Source organism: Lacerta agilis, chromosome 12 (genome assembly GCF_009819535.1).
Source record: "Lacerta agilis isolate rLacAgi1 chromosome 12, rLacAgi1.pri, whole genome shotgun sequence".
In the NCBI taxonomy this organism is placed as follows: domain Eukaryota; kingdom Metazoa; phylum Chordata; class Lepidosauria; order Squamata; family Lacertidae; genus Lacerta; species Lacerta agilis.
The window spans coordinates 49,881,492-49,894,307 of NC_046323.1; the positions used below are offsets into that span (position 1 = coordinate 49,881,492).

At 46.9% G+C, this 12,816-nt stretch overlaps 1 protein-coding gene across 8 annotated transcripts in view; it reads left to right on the forward strand.

The window, feature by feature from the left end:
* Positions 1-12,816, forward strand: part of ADCYAP1R1 (ADCYAP receptor type I) — a 120,476-nt gene that overhangs the window by 44,948 nt on the left and 62,712 nt on the right. For all 8 annotated transcript variants that reach the window (XM_033165720.1, XM_033165725.1, XM_033165723.1 and 5 more), the window contains exon 3: positions 8,800-8,905. In XM_033165720.1, the coding sequence (XP_033021611.1) occupies positions 8,800-8,905 (106 nt within the window). The remainder of the gene's footprint in view (positions 1-8,799; positions 8,906-12,816) is intronic.

Here is a 12,816-nt window from a genome sequence, read left to right on the forward strand (position 1 = left end):
GTCCTTCAGGCTTTATCTGGCCCGTGGGCCTTACTTTGGAGACCCCTGCACAAGAGTGAAATGTTGGTATGTGTCATATGGAGATTGGCAGCAGATCAGAGTGGCTGGGGGAACCTAGGCAGATGAGTAGGGTACAAAAAAGGTAAAGGTAAAGGACCCCTGGATGGTTAAGTCCAGTCTAAGGCGACCATGGGGTTGCGGCGCTCATCTCGCTTCCAGGCCGAGGGAGCCAGCATTTCTGAGTCATGTGATCAGCATGATTAAACTGCTTCTGGCGCAACGAAACACCATGACGGAGGCCAGAGCACACAGAAATGTTGTTTACCTTCCCGCTGCAGTTGTACCTATTTATCTACTTGCACTGGTGTGCTTTCGAACTGCTGGGTTGGCAGGAGCTGGGACAGAGCAATGGGAGCTCACTCCGTTGCGGGGATTTGAACCGTCGACTTTCTGATCGGCAAGCCCAAGAGGCTCGGTGGTTTAGACCACAGCGCCACCCGCATCCCTTTTATACCGGTTCAGTCCCTGCCATCTTCAGGTAGAGTTAGATATATCCAAAACACTAGAGAGGTGCTGCCAACCAGGGCAGACAACACTGATCTGCTCTGGCTCAGTATAAACCATCTTTCTACGTTCCATTTCTCTTACAAAACCAGAGCAGCGGAATCAGAAACTGAGCTGGAGAGCACCCGGCTGCCCGAAAAAGGCTGGATCCCTGCTAAAGAATAAAATCAAAATTTAAGTGCAGAGCTCATTCGGTTGTAAATGGCAGTTTTTATAGAGGCTGCCTCTCTCTCCCATTTAAGAATCCACTTCAATTTTTGCATACAGCCTCCGCTATGTGACAAGCCGATTTTGTTGAAATGGCTTTGTGAGATCGCATTTATCATGTGTGTGTGTGTGTGTGTGTGTGTGGCTCCGAGCTTTCTAAGGCAGCTGTCCCATGCCCATTCATCTCCTGGGCACCCATGCTCGCTTGCATCAGTGTATGCAATGTCTGTTAAGTCACAGAGATGTGTGAGATCCTAAGAGATTTCACTGGTATTGTTGACCCACTCTTGACTCCTCTTCTCTTGAATTCCCAGATTCTGTCTTAATCTCACTTTATTTGGCAAGTCTTCTTCCTTGGTTGGGGCAACCCAGTCAGATGGGCTGGGTATAATTTATTATCATCATTATTATTAGGAATAGGATGTCCCTGTTTTCATCAGAGAAATGTTGGAGAGGAGGGGGGGGTACATGTGTGTGTGTACTTTTTCTCTTACCAGCTCCCTGTGAATAGGATGGGCTGATTCAGGGGGAGAGAATTGCTCTGATGAGATAACAGCAGTACAGATGTGCCCACAGGCCTTAAAAATAGTTGGTGACCATTAAAATAGTTTAACCCTTATCCATACACTAAAATGAATTGGTAGTGATCAAACTGATAGTTTCACTTCAAAATGTTGGTGCAGGATCTCATTTTTTGATGCTCCTCTGCATAAAACGTTCACTGCAAGTAGGATAATGATGATGATGATGATGATGATGATGATGATGATGATGATAATTTATTCATACCCCACCAATCTGGCTGGGTTTCCCTAGCCAATCTGGGCGACTTCCAACAAAATATTAAAAATATGATAAAACATCAAACATTAAAAATTTCCCTAAACAGGGCTGCCTTCAGATGTCTTGTAAAAGTCAGATAGTTGTTTATTTCCTTGACATCTGATGGGAGGGCATTCCACAGGGCAGGCGCCACTACCGAGAAGGCCCTCTGCCTGTTTCCCTGTAACCTCACTTCTTGCAGGGAGGGAACCGCCAGAAGGCCCTCGGCGCTGGAGCTCAGTATGTGGGCCGAACGATGGAGGTGGAAACGCTCCTTCAGGGATACTGGGCCGAGGCCGAATCTCTCTCCCATGTGTATTGGTTTTCTGTTTTCAATTACCTTATTTACTTGAATCTAATGGACACCTCAAATTTTCAGAACCTTGAAACCAAGAAAAGTATTTGCTGGCGAATGTAAATGTGGCATAGAATCTAATGAGCACCTTAGTTTTCACAACGTATTTGGCCAAAAAAAAGGGTGAACATTAGATTCGATTAAATAGGTATTATTTTTTGTGGAAGCGTTCGGAACTGATCTCTAACTCCCACCCAAAGCTCAATGTGGTACAGTCTTCTTTACTCCCTCGGGATTTTTCCACCCTGTTTTGCTCCAAGGGTTGGGCAGCAGGAGTGCTATTCAAGAGCCCTTGCAGGAGCGTGGGAATGGTCTCACTTTAGTGGATCTGATCCAGAGAATTATGGGAATTGGCTTCAGAGTATGAAAGCATTACTGCACATTCATTCCTAGTTGGCATGCAAAGGACGCCCTTGTTCCCGATGCTGTGTGCCATACATTGTCCGGCACTGTGGCAGCAACTGCCAAGGTTAAATATAAAGACACAGGACTTTGGCTGGGAGTTGCTGAAGCTTTGAGCACATCAGCGCCTGCAAGGAACCACAGTCTGCAACCCAGAATGGTTGACTCCATTAGCCCAGTAGTAGATTGGAAAGAAACAAGCCCAACATTTTCAAACAAAACTCAATGGTCGGTGAACATTCAACATCCACATGGAACTCCCAAACCATGCACTAGCGATGGCAAGAACTATGGTTTGGGGAATTTTTCATGATAGCCTGGTTTTGCACAGACACTCCTTCTTCCTCCCAGTGAACATTTTGATTTCTGCCCTGACTTCCAAGATCATAGCAAACCATAGTTTACCATTACACCAATGTTCTGCAAGCCATTGTTTCCCAAATTTGGATGCAGTGGCAAATTATAACATGCAAATGTATGCAAAGTCATACAATAGAGTTACAGCTATTTGAATTTTGCCTTTCTTAACGGTATTGGATTACTCCAGAACCCAGTGTGTTTGCTCCCGTAGATTAGTGTGTGAGACACATTTTAAGCAGTTTTTAACTCTTTCAGTTGGCATGGTTAGAGAAGGGTAGGTGACTATGGTCCCCCAAAAAATTATTTACTGATTTAAAATGTTTCTAGTCTGCCCCCATGGTAATGATCCCAGGGTGTGGTATGGTAAAACACATTATCCAATGCTTGTTCTACTCAGGGTAGACCTATTGATATGAATAAGTTAGTCATGCCCATTAATTTCAGTGGGCATACTTGGAGTAAGAGTTATACTGGGTACAGTACAGCCCTATAACAAGACAATCAATTCAAACGATTACCATGAAACAAGAGTAGATAAGAAAGAAATGTCTCCAGCAAGGAACCACATATATTGTTCTGCCTGTACCCAGCCTGGCATTCATACCCTACAAATACCTGTGTTCTCAGCTGGTGACAAAACCCAGGAAGGGACAGATCCAGCCATATCTCAAGAGGGAGGGCATTCCACAAATAGGGTACTGCCACAGAGAAGGCCCTCTTCCTTATTGGTGCATAAGAAGAGTCTGGCTGCTGGATCAGGCCAATGGCACATCTAGTCATATCCTGGTCGCCAAACTGGATGCAACTGGCATTTCCAGCAATTGATTTTCAGAGACATAGTGGAGGTAGAGCTTAGCCATCATGGCTGGGAGCCATTCACCCCCATGAATTTGTAGTGGAAGAAGCAAAGATCACCAGTGTGGAAGCAACGATTCTTCAACACCAACTTCATTGGACTGGCCATGTTGTGCAGATGCCTGATTATCGTCTTCCAAAGCAACTACTCTATTCCCAACTTAAAAATGGAAAGCGTAATGCTGGTGGCCAACAAAAGAAGTTTAAAGACTCTCTCAATGCAAATCTTTAAAAAAAATGTATTATAATATGGTTACCAGATTTTTTTTCAATGAATCCGGGGACACCTTTTTTTTTTTTTTTAAATCTGAGTAGCAACAGGGAGTCTGCAGTGGGGATGGTGAGGCAAAAGACCCTGGGCCCAAGCACACATGCATATTGTATAAAGGTGCAAAGCCCTTTTTTCCACACCCTGTGAAACATAAATGCGCAGAGTTTTTTAAAAACTGGGCAACAGCCGCCCGCCAGTGACTCCCAAGCCTCCCCCGATCAGTCAAAACAAAGGGGGAAGGGGGCAGGAGATCTGTACCACCGGACGTCACCGGTTCCCCTTTGTCAGTGGTGGTGGCAGCGAGCAGCCTCAGCAGCCCAGAGCCAGCCTGGTAGCGCAGTTGGCTCTGGCTGGCTTCAGGAGCTGCTGAGGCTGCTGCTGCCACATTTCCCAGGGACAGATTTGCAAATCTGGGGACATTCTGGGGACAGAATTTGTCCGGGGGCAGATTTGCAAATCCGGGGACTGTCCCCGGGAAGCGGGGACGCCTGGTAACCCTATATTATAAACAATTGGAAAACACTGGTCTGTGAGCACCCCAATTGGAGAACGAAATGTGGTCATGAGTTTTGAAGAAGCTCGAACTCAGGACAAAAGGGAGAAACATGCTAAGAGGAAGGCATGCTTGGCAAACCCTCACCATGATCAACTCCCGCCCGGAAACCTATGTCCCCACTGTGGAAGGATGTGTGGATCCAGAATTGGTCTCCACAGTCATTCATGGACTCACTGTTAAAACCCCGTTCATGGAAGACAATCTTACTCGGCAAGAAGAAGAAGAAGAAGAAGAAGAAGAGTTTGGATTTGATATCCCGCTTTATCACTACCCGAAGGAGTCTCAAAGCGGCTAACATTCTCCTTTCCCTTCCTCCCCCACAACAAACCCTCTGTGAGGTGACTGGGGCTGAGAGACTTCAAAGAAGTGTGACTAGCCCAAGGTCACCCAGCAGCTGCATGTGGAGGAGCGGGGACGCGAACCCGGTTCCCCAGATTACGAGTCCACCGCTCTTAACCACTACACCACACTGGCTCGCCAAAAATGCATTGAGAGAGTTCATTGAGAAGGACACTAGTGTTCAGTCTACAATTTGATTCTGGGCTCTATCCTTAGAATAATTACTCTGGATGAAGAGATTTCTTTTTTCAGCTTTGCCATTTCCATCTTTTACAGAAAACACCGGCACTAAATTGGCTTCCATTTTAATTTTGCTTTTCTTTCTTTTAATGGCAAGAATAAGAAGTTCGTTGTTGTTGTTGTTGTTGTTTTGGAGATCCTGATCACCGGCTCTCTCCAAACCCACTTTTAGACTGCCCAGTCATTCTGCTAATTTTGATCAAAACCCTCTCACTTTCAAAAGGGCCTCTGGGGACACAATTAGAAGGAGCTCTTCATAGGACGGGCTGCCGGTGCCAGGATGGAGCGCTTTTAAAAGCCGAGGGCAGGATAGTTTTAATTTAATTACCGATCCAATTAAAGCTTTGCTCCTTGGGTGGGTTTCAGCAGTGCTCCTTGTTCAGCTCAGAGCCAGACGGTTATCAGGAAATGTTTCGACAGAGATTTCTGTTTGGAGTTCCACAGACTGAAGTGGTTGAGGGGGGCATATATATGGTGCAAGGTACGGTAATCTCACAGTTATGGGGCTCCATAATTTCCCCTTTCTTTGGAAGAATCAGCCGAGCCAAGAAAAATCCTTTCAAAGGAAAGGAAGGAAGAAGGAGCCCTGATTAATTTACAAAGACCACCACAGGTGCGTTTTGATTTGGTGCCGTCGTTGTGAAATCCTTGGGGGCTGTGCGATTCATTTCCTCCAAAGCCTTTGAAGTCTTATCTCTGCTCTGCCTCACTCAAAAGGCACCTGAGATGGTTACAGTCCCAGAGCAAAGGTATTTCAAAACAAGTACCCTGTCAGATGCCGAGAGATTTTACATTTGTGCATTTCTTTTGAGATGTTTGATTAAATGTTTTTCCCCAAAAAATGGTATAAAAGGAAGCCGGCTACAAACAAACAAATGAAAATCTCTAAGCAACGGCATGGAAAAATCGCAGGCGGTTGATAAACTAGGGCTACAATCCTAGGCAATGTTTAGGGTTATGTGGTAAGGCCTAGGCATGCCTGTTTATTTGTTTATTTACTCATTGGGACTTATTTTCAAAGAAGTGTGCAAAAGATCGGGCTGGAAGAAGAACAGCTAGCTGAAAAAGATATATTATTAATTCACCTTAAAATAGTAGAGTTGGAAGGAACCCCTAAGAGTCATCTAGTCTAACCCTCAGCACTGCAGGAATCTAATTAATCCCTGGCAAATTGCCACCCAACCTCTGTTTAGAAACCTCAGAGTAGTACCATTGAACTGAATGGATTCAACTTAATTACTCATTAATCTCCATGGGCCTATCCTGATTGAAACTTGATTGAACGTCACCCATAAATGAACTCAGACCTGTCATAAGGCCTGTTATGTTGCTTATTTATCTTCACAGCCTCTGCCTGAATCTGTCCTGCCTCCCCAGATTTTATTGCCTTCTTGATAGAATTTCCCGGGTTGTTTTTTCAAGCAAGCCATTGCTCTGTGTGCAACAGAACTCTGAATGTGCTGGCATGCTCAGCCCTCTTCTCCCATTGATTAATTCACGCTCAGTCGTTGCGCCTCCTCCAATCAGATCCTTGTGTCTCCCACCACCAGTAGCCTAGTGTGGTGCCAGTCAAACCTTTCTCAGCCTCCTTGGGAGATTGGGGGGGGAGAGAGTTTGATTGTGGGCATTTGCTCAGCTTCTATCTTCATTGCACCTGCCTTCCCCCATCCCGCCTCATCCATCACATCGCGCCGTGTCCTGCACAGATCGCTGGTGTTCTCTCCCAGGGAAATTGAAACCGATTCATCTCAATTGGATGCAGGAAGCTGTAAACAGCATCCTCAAGGCGAAAGGAGCCGGACCGGGAGGCTCAGGCCCGAAGAAATTCACGCTTGCAGGATCGTTTTATATCACACGCCGCTAAGCGGTTGAACTCAGGAACCCAAAGCCGGCATATTTGTGCTGGGGAAACAAAGAACGGAGCATGGAGCCAGCTTTCTGATTATTGTAATTACCATATATACCCGAGTATAAGCCGACCCAAATATAAACCGAGGCACCTAATTTTCCTACAAAAACCTGGGAAAGCTTATTGACTCAAGTATAAGCCGATTCACCTTTGCCGCTGTGGAGGAGGAGGAGGAACAAGCAGCCCGAAAGCAGCCCTTTGGGCTGCTCCTTCCTCTTCCTCCTTTGCCAAGTTTGCATTTATGCGAGCAGTTCAGGAATGGAACAAGCTGCCTGGGGAGAGTAAAGAACCGCTGTTCTTGTACACTTCTTAAGGAATGGTTGACTGGGGTGAGCGGGCAGCGGCGGCATGAGTGGAGAGAAAGAGCTTCTTTCTCGCTGCCCCCACCACCCGCCTCACTCGAGTATAAGCCGAGGGCAGCTTTTTCAGCACAAAAAAATGTGCTGAAAAACTAGGCTTATACTCAAGTATATAAGTATATAAATTTAGAGAACCGCTTTCCCCATGGAACAGCATCCGAAGCCGCAAGCAGTATGGGAAAGGGAAAACTTGTAAAACACAACCAGGGTGAACAAAAGCACTTGGCCGTGAAAGAGCAGGAAGACTTAGAAGGAGGCTGTAGAGGCTATAGATATTTCACCTGTGGGACAGCCAGCCTCATATAACCATTGTGCTTAGGTTTAATTAATGCACGAAGGCATTAATCCCATAAAGAAAGCTGTCCTGCCAAACTTAGCCTAGGTCACTTCCCTTACCTTGGGAGGAAACAAGTAATCAAGCCTACTGTTCTTTCCCAGTCTGAATGAGAAACTCAAAAGGTGGAGATGTTGCTTCACCTCAGACCACATGGCTCTCACAAGCCACTCTAGTTCCTGTACCAATAATTTAGGAACTTCCCCTGCTACTTTGTATCTAAGCCAAATTTCATTCCCAGTGCAACATTTTCTGAATGCTGTATCGAATAGCACATGAACCTGACCTTTGGAGAGTTTGGAAGTAAGCCATTTTAAACTTAACAAATGTGTGGTCTTTTTCTATGCTAGGGGAAGAGGGAAACTTTGGGAGGAACTTGGAAGGGCATATTTTACACGTCTGAGCCTATATTTCCATGCTTTGCTTGGCTGCAAATTTTTTTGATTTTAAATGTCCGCTGGGGTTGTCTCACCAAAGAGAGCCCCAAACTTGGATTTTGGCAGCCCCAAATTCTCCTTTCTGTACAATTTTTCCCTGAACCAACACTACCAACTGTCAAGCTTCAATGAATCCCCCCCTTTGGCAGTAGATAAGCAGAACAAAGGGAAAGGAGTCTTCTTACCAGTTAGAAACTTTAATGATCACGGCGAGAGAACAAAGAATTCATTCCTAGGAATGGTGGCGCTCCCAACCAAGCATTCCACCCACTTCCTCCCTAGTCACCCATGCCACTACTTCATCCTGCAACCTGATCTCATAACCACTGTGCTTTCTGCGCTGCCCCTTTATCAGTTCTTCTTGACCCTGGCCTGAGCGGATGAATGCTTTCCAGAGACAGTGAATCTGTTAACTCTCTCTCTCCCAGTGCTTCTTCTCCTAGCTGTTCCCCGTCCAGTATTTCCCAGCTTCAGCCTTCTGAACTACGTCCCTCTGCAAACCACTGTTCCAAATCTATACTGCCCTCCTGCTCCTGGGAAGATCTAGGATCCGGAGCAGGAGCAGGGGGAGGGGGAGGGGGAGGCTCCCACCATTCCTACTCAGTGCGGCCCTCCTCAGCACGATCCCAGACACCAACCAGACACCAACCCACTCCCCTTGGCATAATGTTGTTCTCTAAATACAATTGTCTTTTCCTCTCCCCCTCCCACCCAATACTGGAGTTCAGGCTTCCTCTATTGACCAACCATTGGTTAAGGCGAGCCTTTTACTTCTTCTTCGTTTTTCAGGCTACTCCGATGCATTCAGACTGTTTCATCAGGAAGGAGCAAGAGGCCTGCTTGGAGACCATACGGAAGCTGAACGCCCTAATGCCACTGAACGAATCGGCTCCAGGTACATTTTCAGGGCATACCCTAACTCAGCATGCACTCTTACGGTTTTTTTCCAGAACTGGGAGACGAAGGAATGGCTGGGAAACACAGGAAGGTAGAGTGGGACATGCTGGGCAATGCCCCCGGTCCTTTATAAATCTCTTCTTCAAGATTTGGGGTCTGACTTACAAAGTTCAGAGTGAAAATGACAAATCAAAGGTGCAACAGACCTCCTAAAAAATACACACTTCCACTTTTCGCTATGTTCCGCTGAAGGCTTTTGTTCCAATTATGTCCTGTCTTCTTTTTGCCGGACGCTTGTGGTTCATTTTGACTGGCTTCTCATGGTCTTCTTGTTGTATCTATGCCACCGCATTTTTCAGTCCATAAGACGCTCCGGCCCACAAGACGCACCAATTTTTTAAAGGGGGAAAACCAGGAAAAAAAATTAAAGGCTGGGACCAGTCCGGCGAAGGGGGCGGGGGAGGAAGGGGCAGCCCAGTAGCGATGCTGTCGGGCTCCCCCTTTCTCCCCCCCCCACTTTCTCCGGTGTCAGCAGCGGCAGGGGAGGGAGCGGGAAGCGCAGAAGATGCTGCACAAGCCTGTTTTTGCAAACGGAGGTGCGGGGAGGATCCAGCAACATCTCCGCTGCTGCTACAGTGGAGAAGCTGCCGCCCCCGCCAAAGCCTGCTTTACCGGGAAGCGGGGGGTGTAGGAGGAGCAAGCAGCACCTCCTCCACTACGGCGGAGAAGCTGCTGCTCGCCCGTCCCGCCCCCTGCCCCCTGCCAAAGCCTGCTTTAGTGGGAGGCGCGGGTGGTGGAGGAGCAAGCAGCACCTCCTCCGCTGCCCGCCTCTCGCAAAAGCCTGTTTTTGCTAGCGGCGGGCAGCGGAGGAGATGCTCTTCACGCCATAAGACGCACCAACATTTCCCCTTACTTTTCAGGAGGGAAAAAGTGTGTCTTATGGAGCGAACAATACGGTATATTGTATTTTAATTGTAGCCCACCTTGGGTGGGGCTCCCCCTCCCCCTCCCCCTGGCTTCAAAGATTTCCTTTCTTTAGTTCCATTTATGAATCACTTTCCGCAAAATATCCTGAAGCAATTTCACAAGAAAAACACATGAGCGATGAAAACGATTTTGCGATTTCGTGGGCGCAAACACTTTAAAAAGCAATTAAAAACATTTTGTTTATAATAATAATAATAATAATAATAATAATAATAATAATAATAATAATAATGAATTCAAGCACAATCTCGTGTGTAAAAGCAGTTTCAGATCCAATACAGACTGAAGGTCCTTATTGAATTGGGACCCTCGTAATCGGTTTCTTGTTGGCAGCTCGGAGAAATAAGGCAGATTAAATGAGACAGCTGGTCGAGGAGGGAAAGGTACTGCTCGCTCCTTTTGTCTTTGGCAGAAAACGAAGCATAAAAAAAAAATTCGAATCAATGGCAGAGGCAGACAAGGGAGAAACGCTGTCAGAATGCAAATGCCACCCGCCCTTGTCATTGCAGGGGAGCCTCTCAATGGGACCTTTTCCTACTCCAGGGAAAGTGGGAACGAGAAAGGAAGAGAAGCCTTTCCCAAAATGCTTGAATTCTCTGCTCCAGTGCAAACTCTGCCAATCAAACATCTTTGCATAATAACCTCACAGTGAAGTATTATTCACACAGCATACACCAGGGGTGGGGAATGTCTGGACCATGGGCTTAATCTGGGCCACTAGGTCTTGGAAATTGGCCTGTCAAATTACTTCCTAGGAGCCACACACACCTTTCTGACACCTGACATCGCATATGGCGTCAGGTACAGCAAAATTCAAGCCACAGCAGGAAGGAACACGTGCAAGCAAGCACCTTTTGTCGGAGAAATCCTGCAGCTTTTAAATGCAGCACCTTTCCTTGTCACCCTGCATGGGGACAAAGGCTACAAAGTGGCTACAGTTTGCAGACACAGGTTGACATGACAACCCCCCGATGCCCTATGAGATCTGGTGATTGGCAGGAGGGTGGCCAGTTGTGAGTCTGGCCCTCCCCTCCCCTCCATATATAGTGTGACTTCCTTGCTTCACAACGATGACAGGGCCTTTGATTTCCATTCCTATCAGATTCTCATTTCTCCACTCCTTTGTGTCTCCACATTGTCACATCAGGTTGCATATTTATTTTTAAGAGCTGTTCGCGAGACTTTCAACTCATACGCACGTTGTATCCCTCTGGGCCTAACACGCGCAACATTCCACTGCAATTTCTCCTTGCATTTCCACGCACACTTTTGCCCCGGTGTCTGTGTTCTTGTGTGCGTTACTCGGCTGGAGGAATTGCATTGCAAAATTCAGAGAAGTGAGGACAGCTGTGTTTTGCTTTGCCTAGTGGTTTGGAAAGCGAGAAATGGACAGGCTCAACCTATAAAAGTGAAATGAATTGCATTTCTCTCCTCCTCCCTTCCCTACTCCCATCATGAATATGTTGCTGAGATCCAAAGTTAAAATTCATAGGCAAGCATCTTGGGTTTTTTTTTAGCATCTGCATGCTTGAAAACCCAAAAGGGAGAAGCCTCATTCCTCTCGTTCTTTCCCAAGTAAAAAGTAACAGGCAGCAGGATTGGCTAATTGCCCATAGAAGAAGCCTTGCCAGGACTCTCGTTTCTGGTTGTGGGGGCTTCCTGCACTGCCCCCCCCATTTTATCCCCCAAATCAGACTTTTCTTTGCTGCTGTCTGTGCTGAGGAAGGTGGAAGGGGACTGGCAAAGAGGCCAGGTTGAAAGCTGGCCAACGATTATTGCTTTTAAAAACCTACTGGAGAGCCAGTGTGGTGTAGTGGTTAAGAGTGGTGGACTCATAATCTGGTGAACCAGGTTCGCTTCCCCGCTCCTCCACATGCAGCTGCTGGGTGACCTTGGGCTAGTCACACTTCTTCTGAAGTCTCTCAGCCCCACTCACCTCACAGAGTGTTTGTTGTGGGGGAGGAAGGGAAAGGAGAATGTTAGCCGCTTTGAGACTCCTTCGGGTAGTGATAAAGCGGGATATCAAATCCAAACTCTTCTTCTTCTTCTTCTTCTTCTTCTTCTTCTTCTTCTTCTTCTTCTTCTTCTTCTACTAGAATGGTAGAAAGGGAAAGAGTGAGATAAAGAGCAGCGCAGTCCCATACAAGTGAACTCAGAAGTAAGCCCCAATGAATTCTGTGGGTCTTACTCCTAGGTATATAGGACTGTGGGCTCAGTTCACTATCAAAAGAGAAACTTTCATTGTCTTACCTGCAAATTGAACCTTGAAGCATCTGCACACAGATCACAGGATACTCTGCCGCTTTAGAGAGAGAGAGAAACCAAGAGACACTGGGAAATCTAAGCACCCTCCTCCTGCTGCCTATAACACTTCCTCAGTCCAATATACACAAACGATCTACCATAAAAGAAAAAAAATAAGGAACAACCTCTGGATTTGCTCCCAGCCACAAAGCACACTAAGTAACTGGGGGCCAGTTGCTAGCTTAGCCTCAGGTTGACTCACAGGGTTGTTGTGAGGATAAGGTGGGCACGGTGGAACTTCGTAAATTGTCAGGCATGGCCAGTCCTGGCCTCAGGCGGCAGATAAGAAAATGCGACAGGCCAGCCTGCCTCAGCCCATCCACTGCTGTCTCTGCCCTGAGGCCTGCCAGTGGCTGCCACTGAGACTGATGAGCCGCTGCCCAGTTTGGCCTCCTAGACCAGCCACCTGGCACTGCTGGCACTGTGATTTACTTCATTGATAACCAGCCGCGCTGCCCCAACCCCCTCCACACCCTCAGCCACTTCACCCTCTGCTTCCTTCTTGGGAATTGAATGGGAAGGATCTCAGCTTCTCGTAAGGCCAAGAGATGATTTGTTCCTGTATCCAGGGGCATAGCAAGGGGGGTGCAGTAGGTGCGGCCTGCCTTGGGTGTCCCC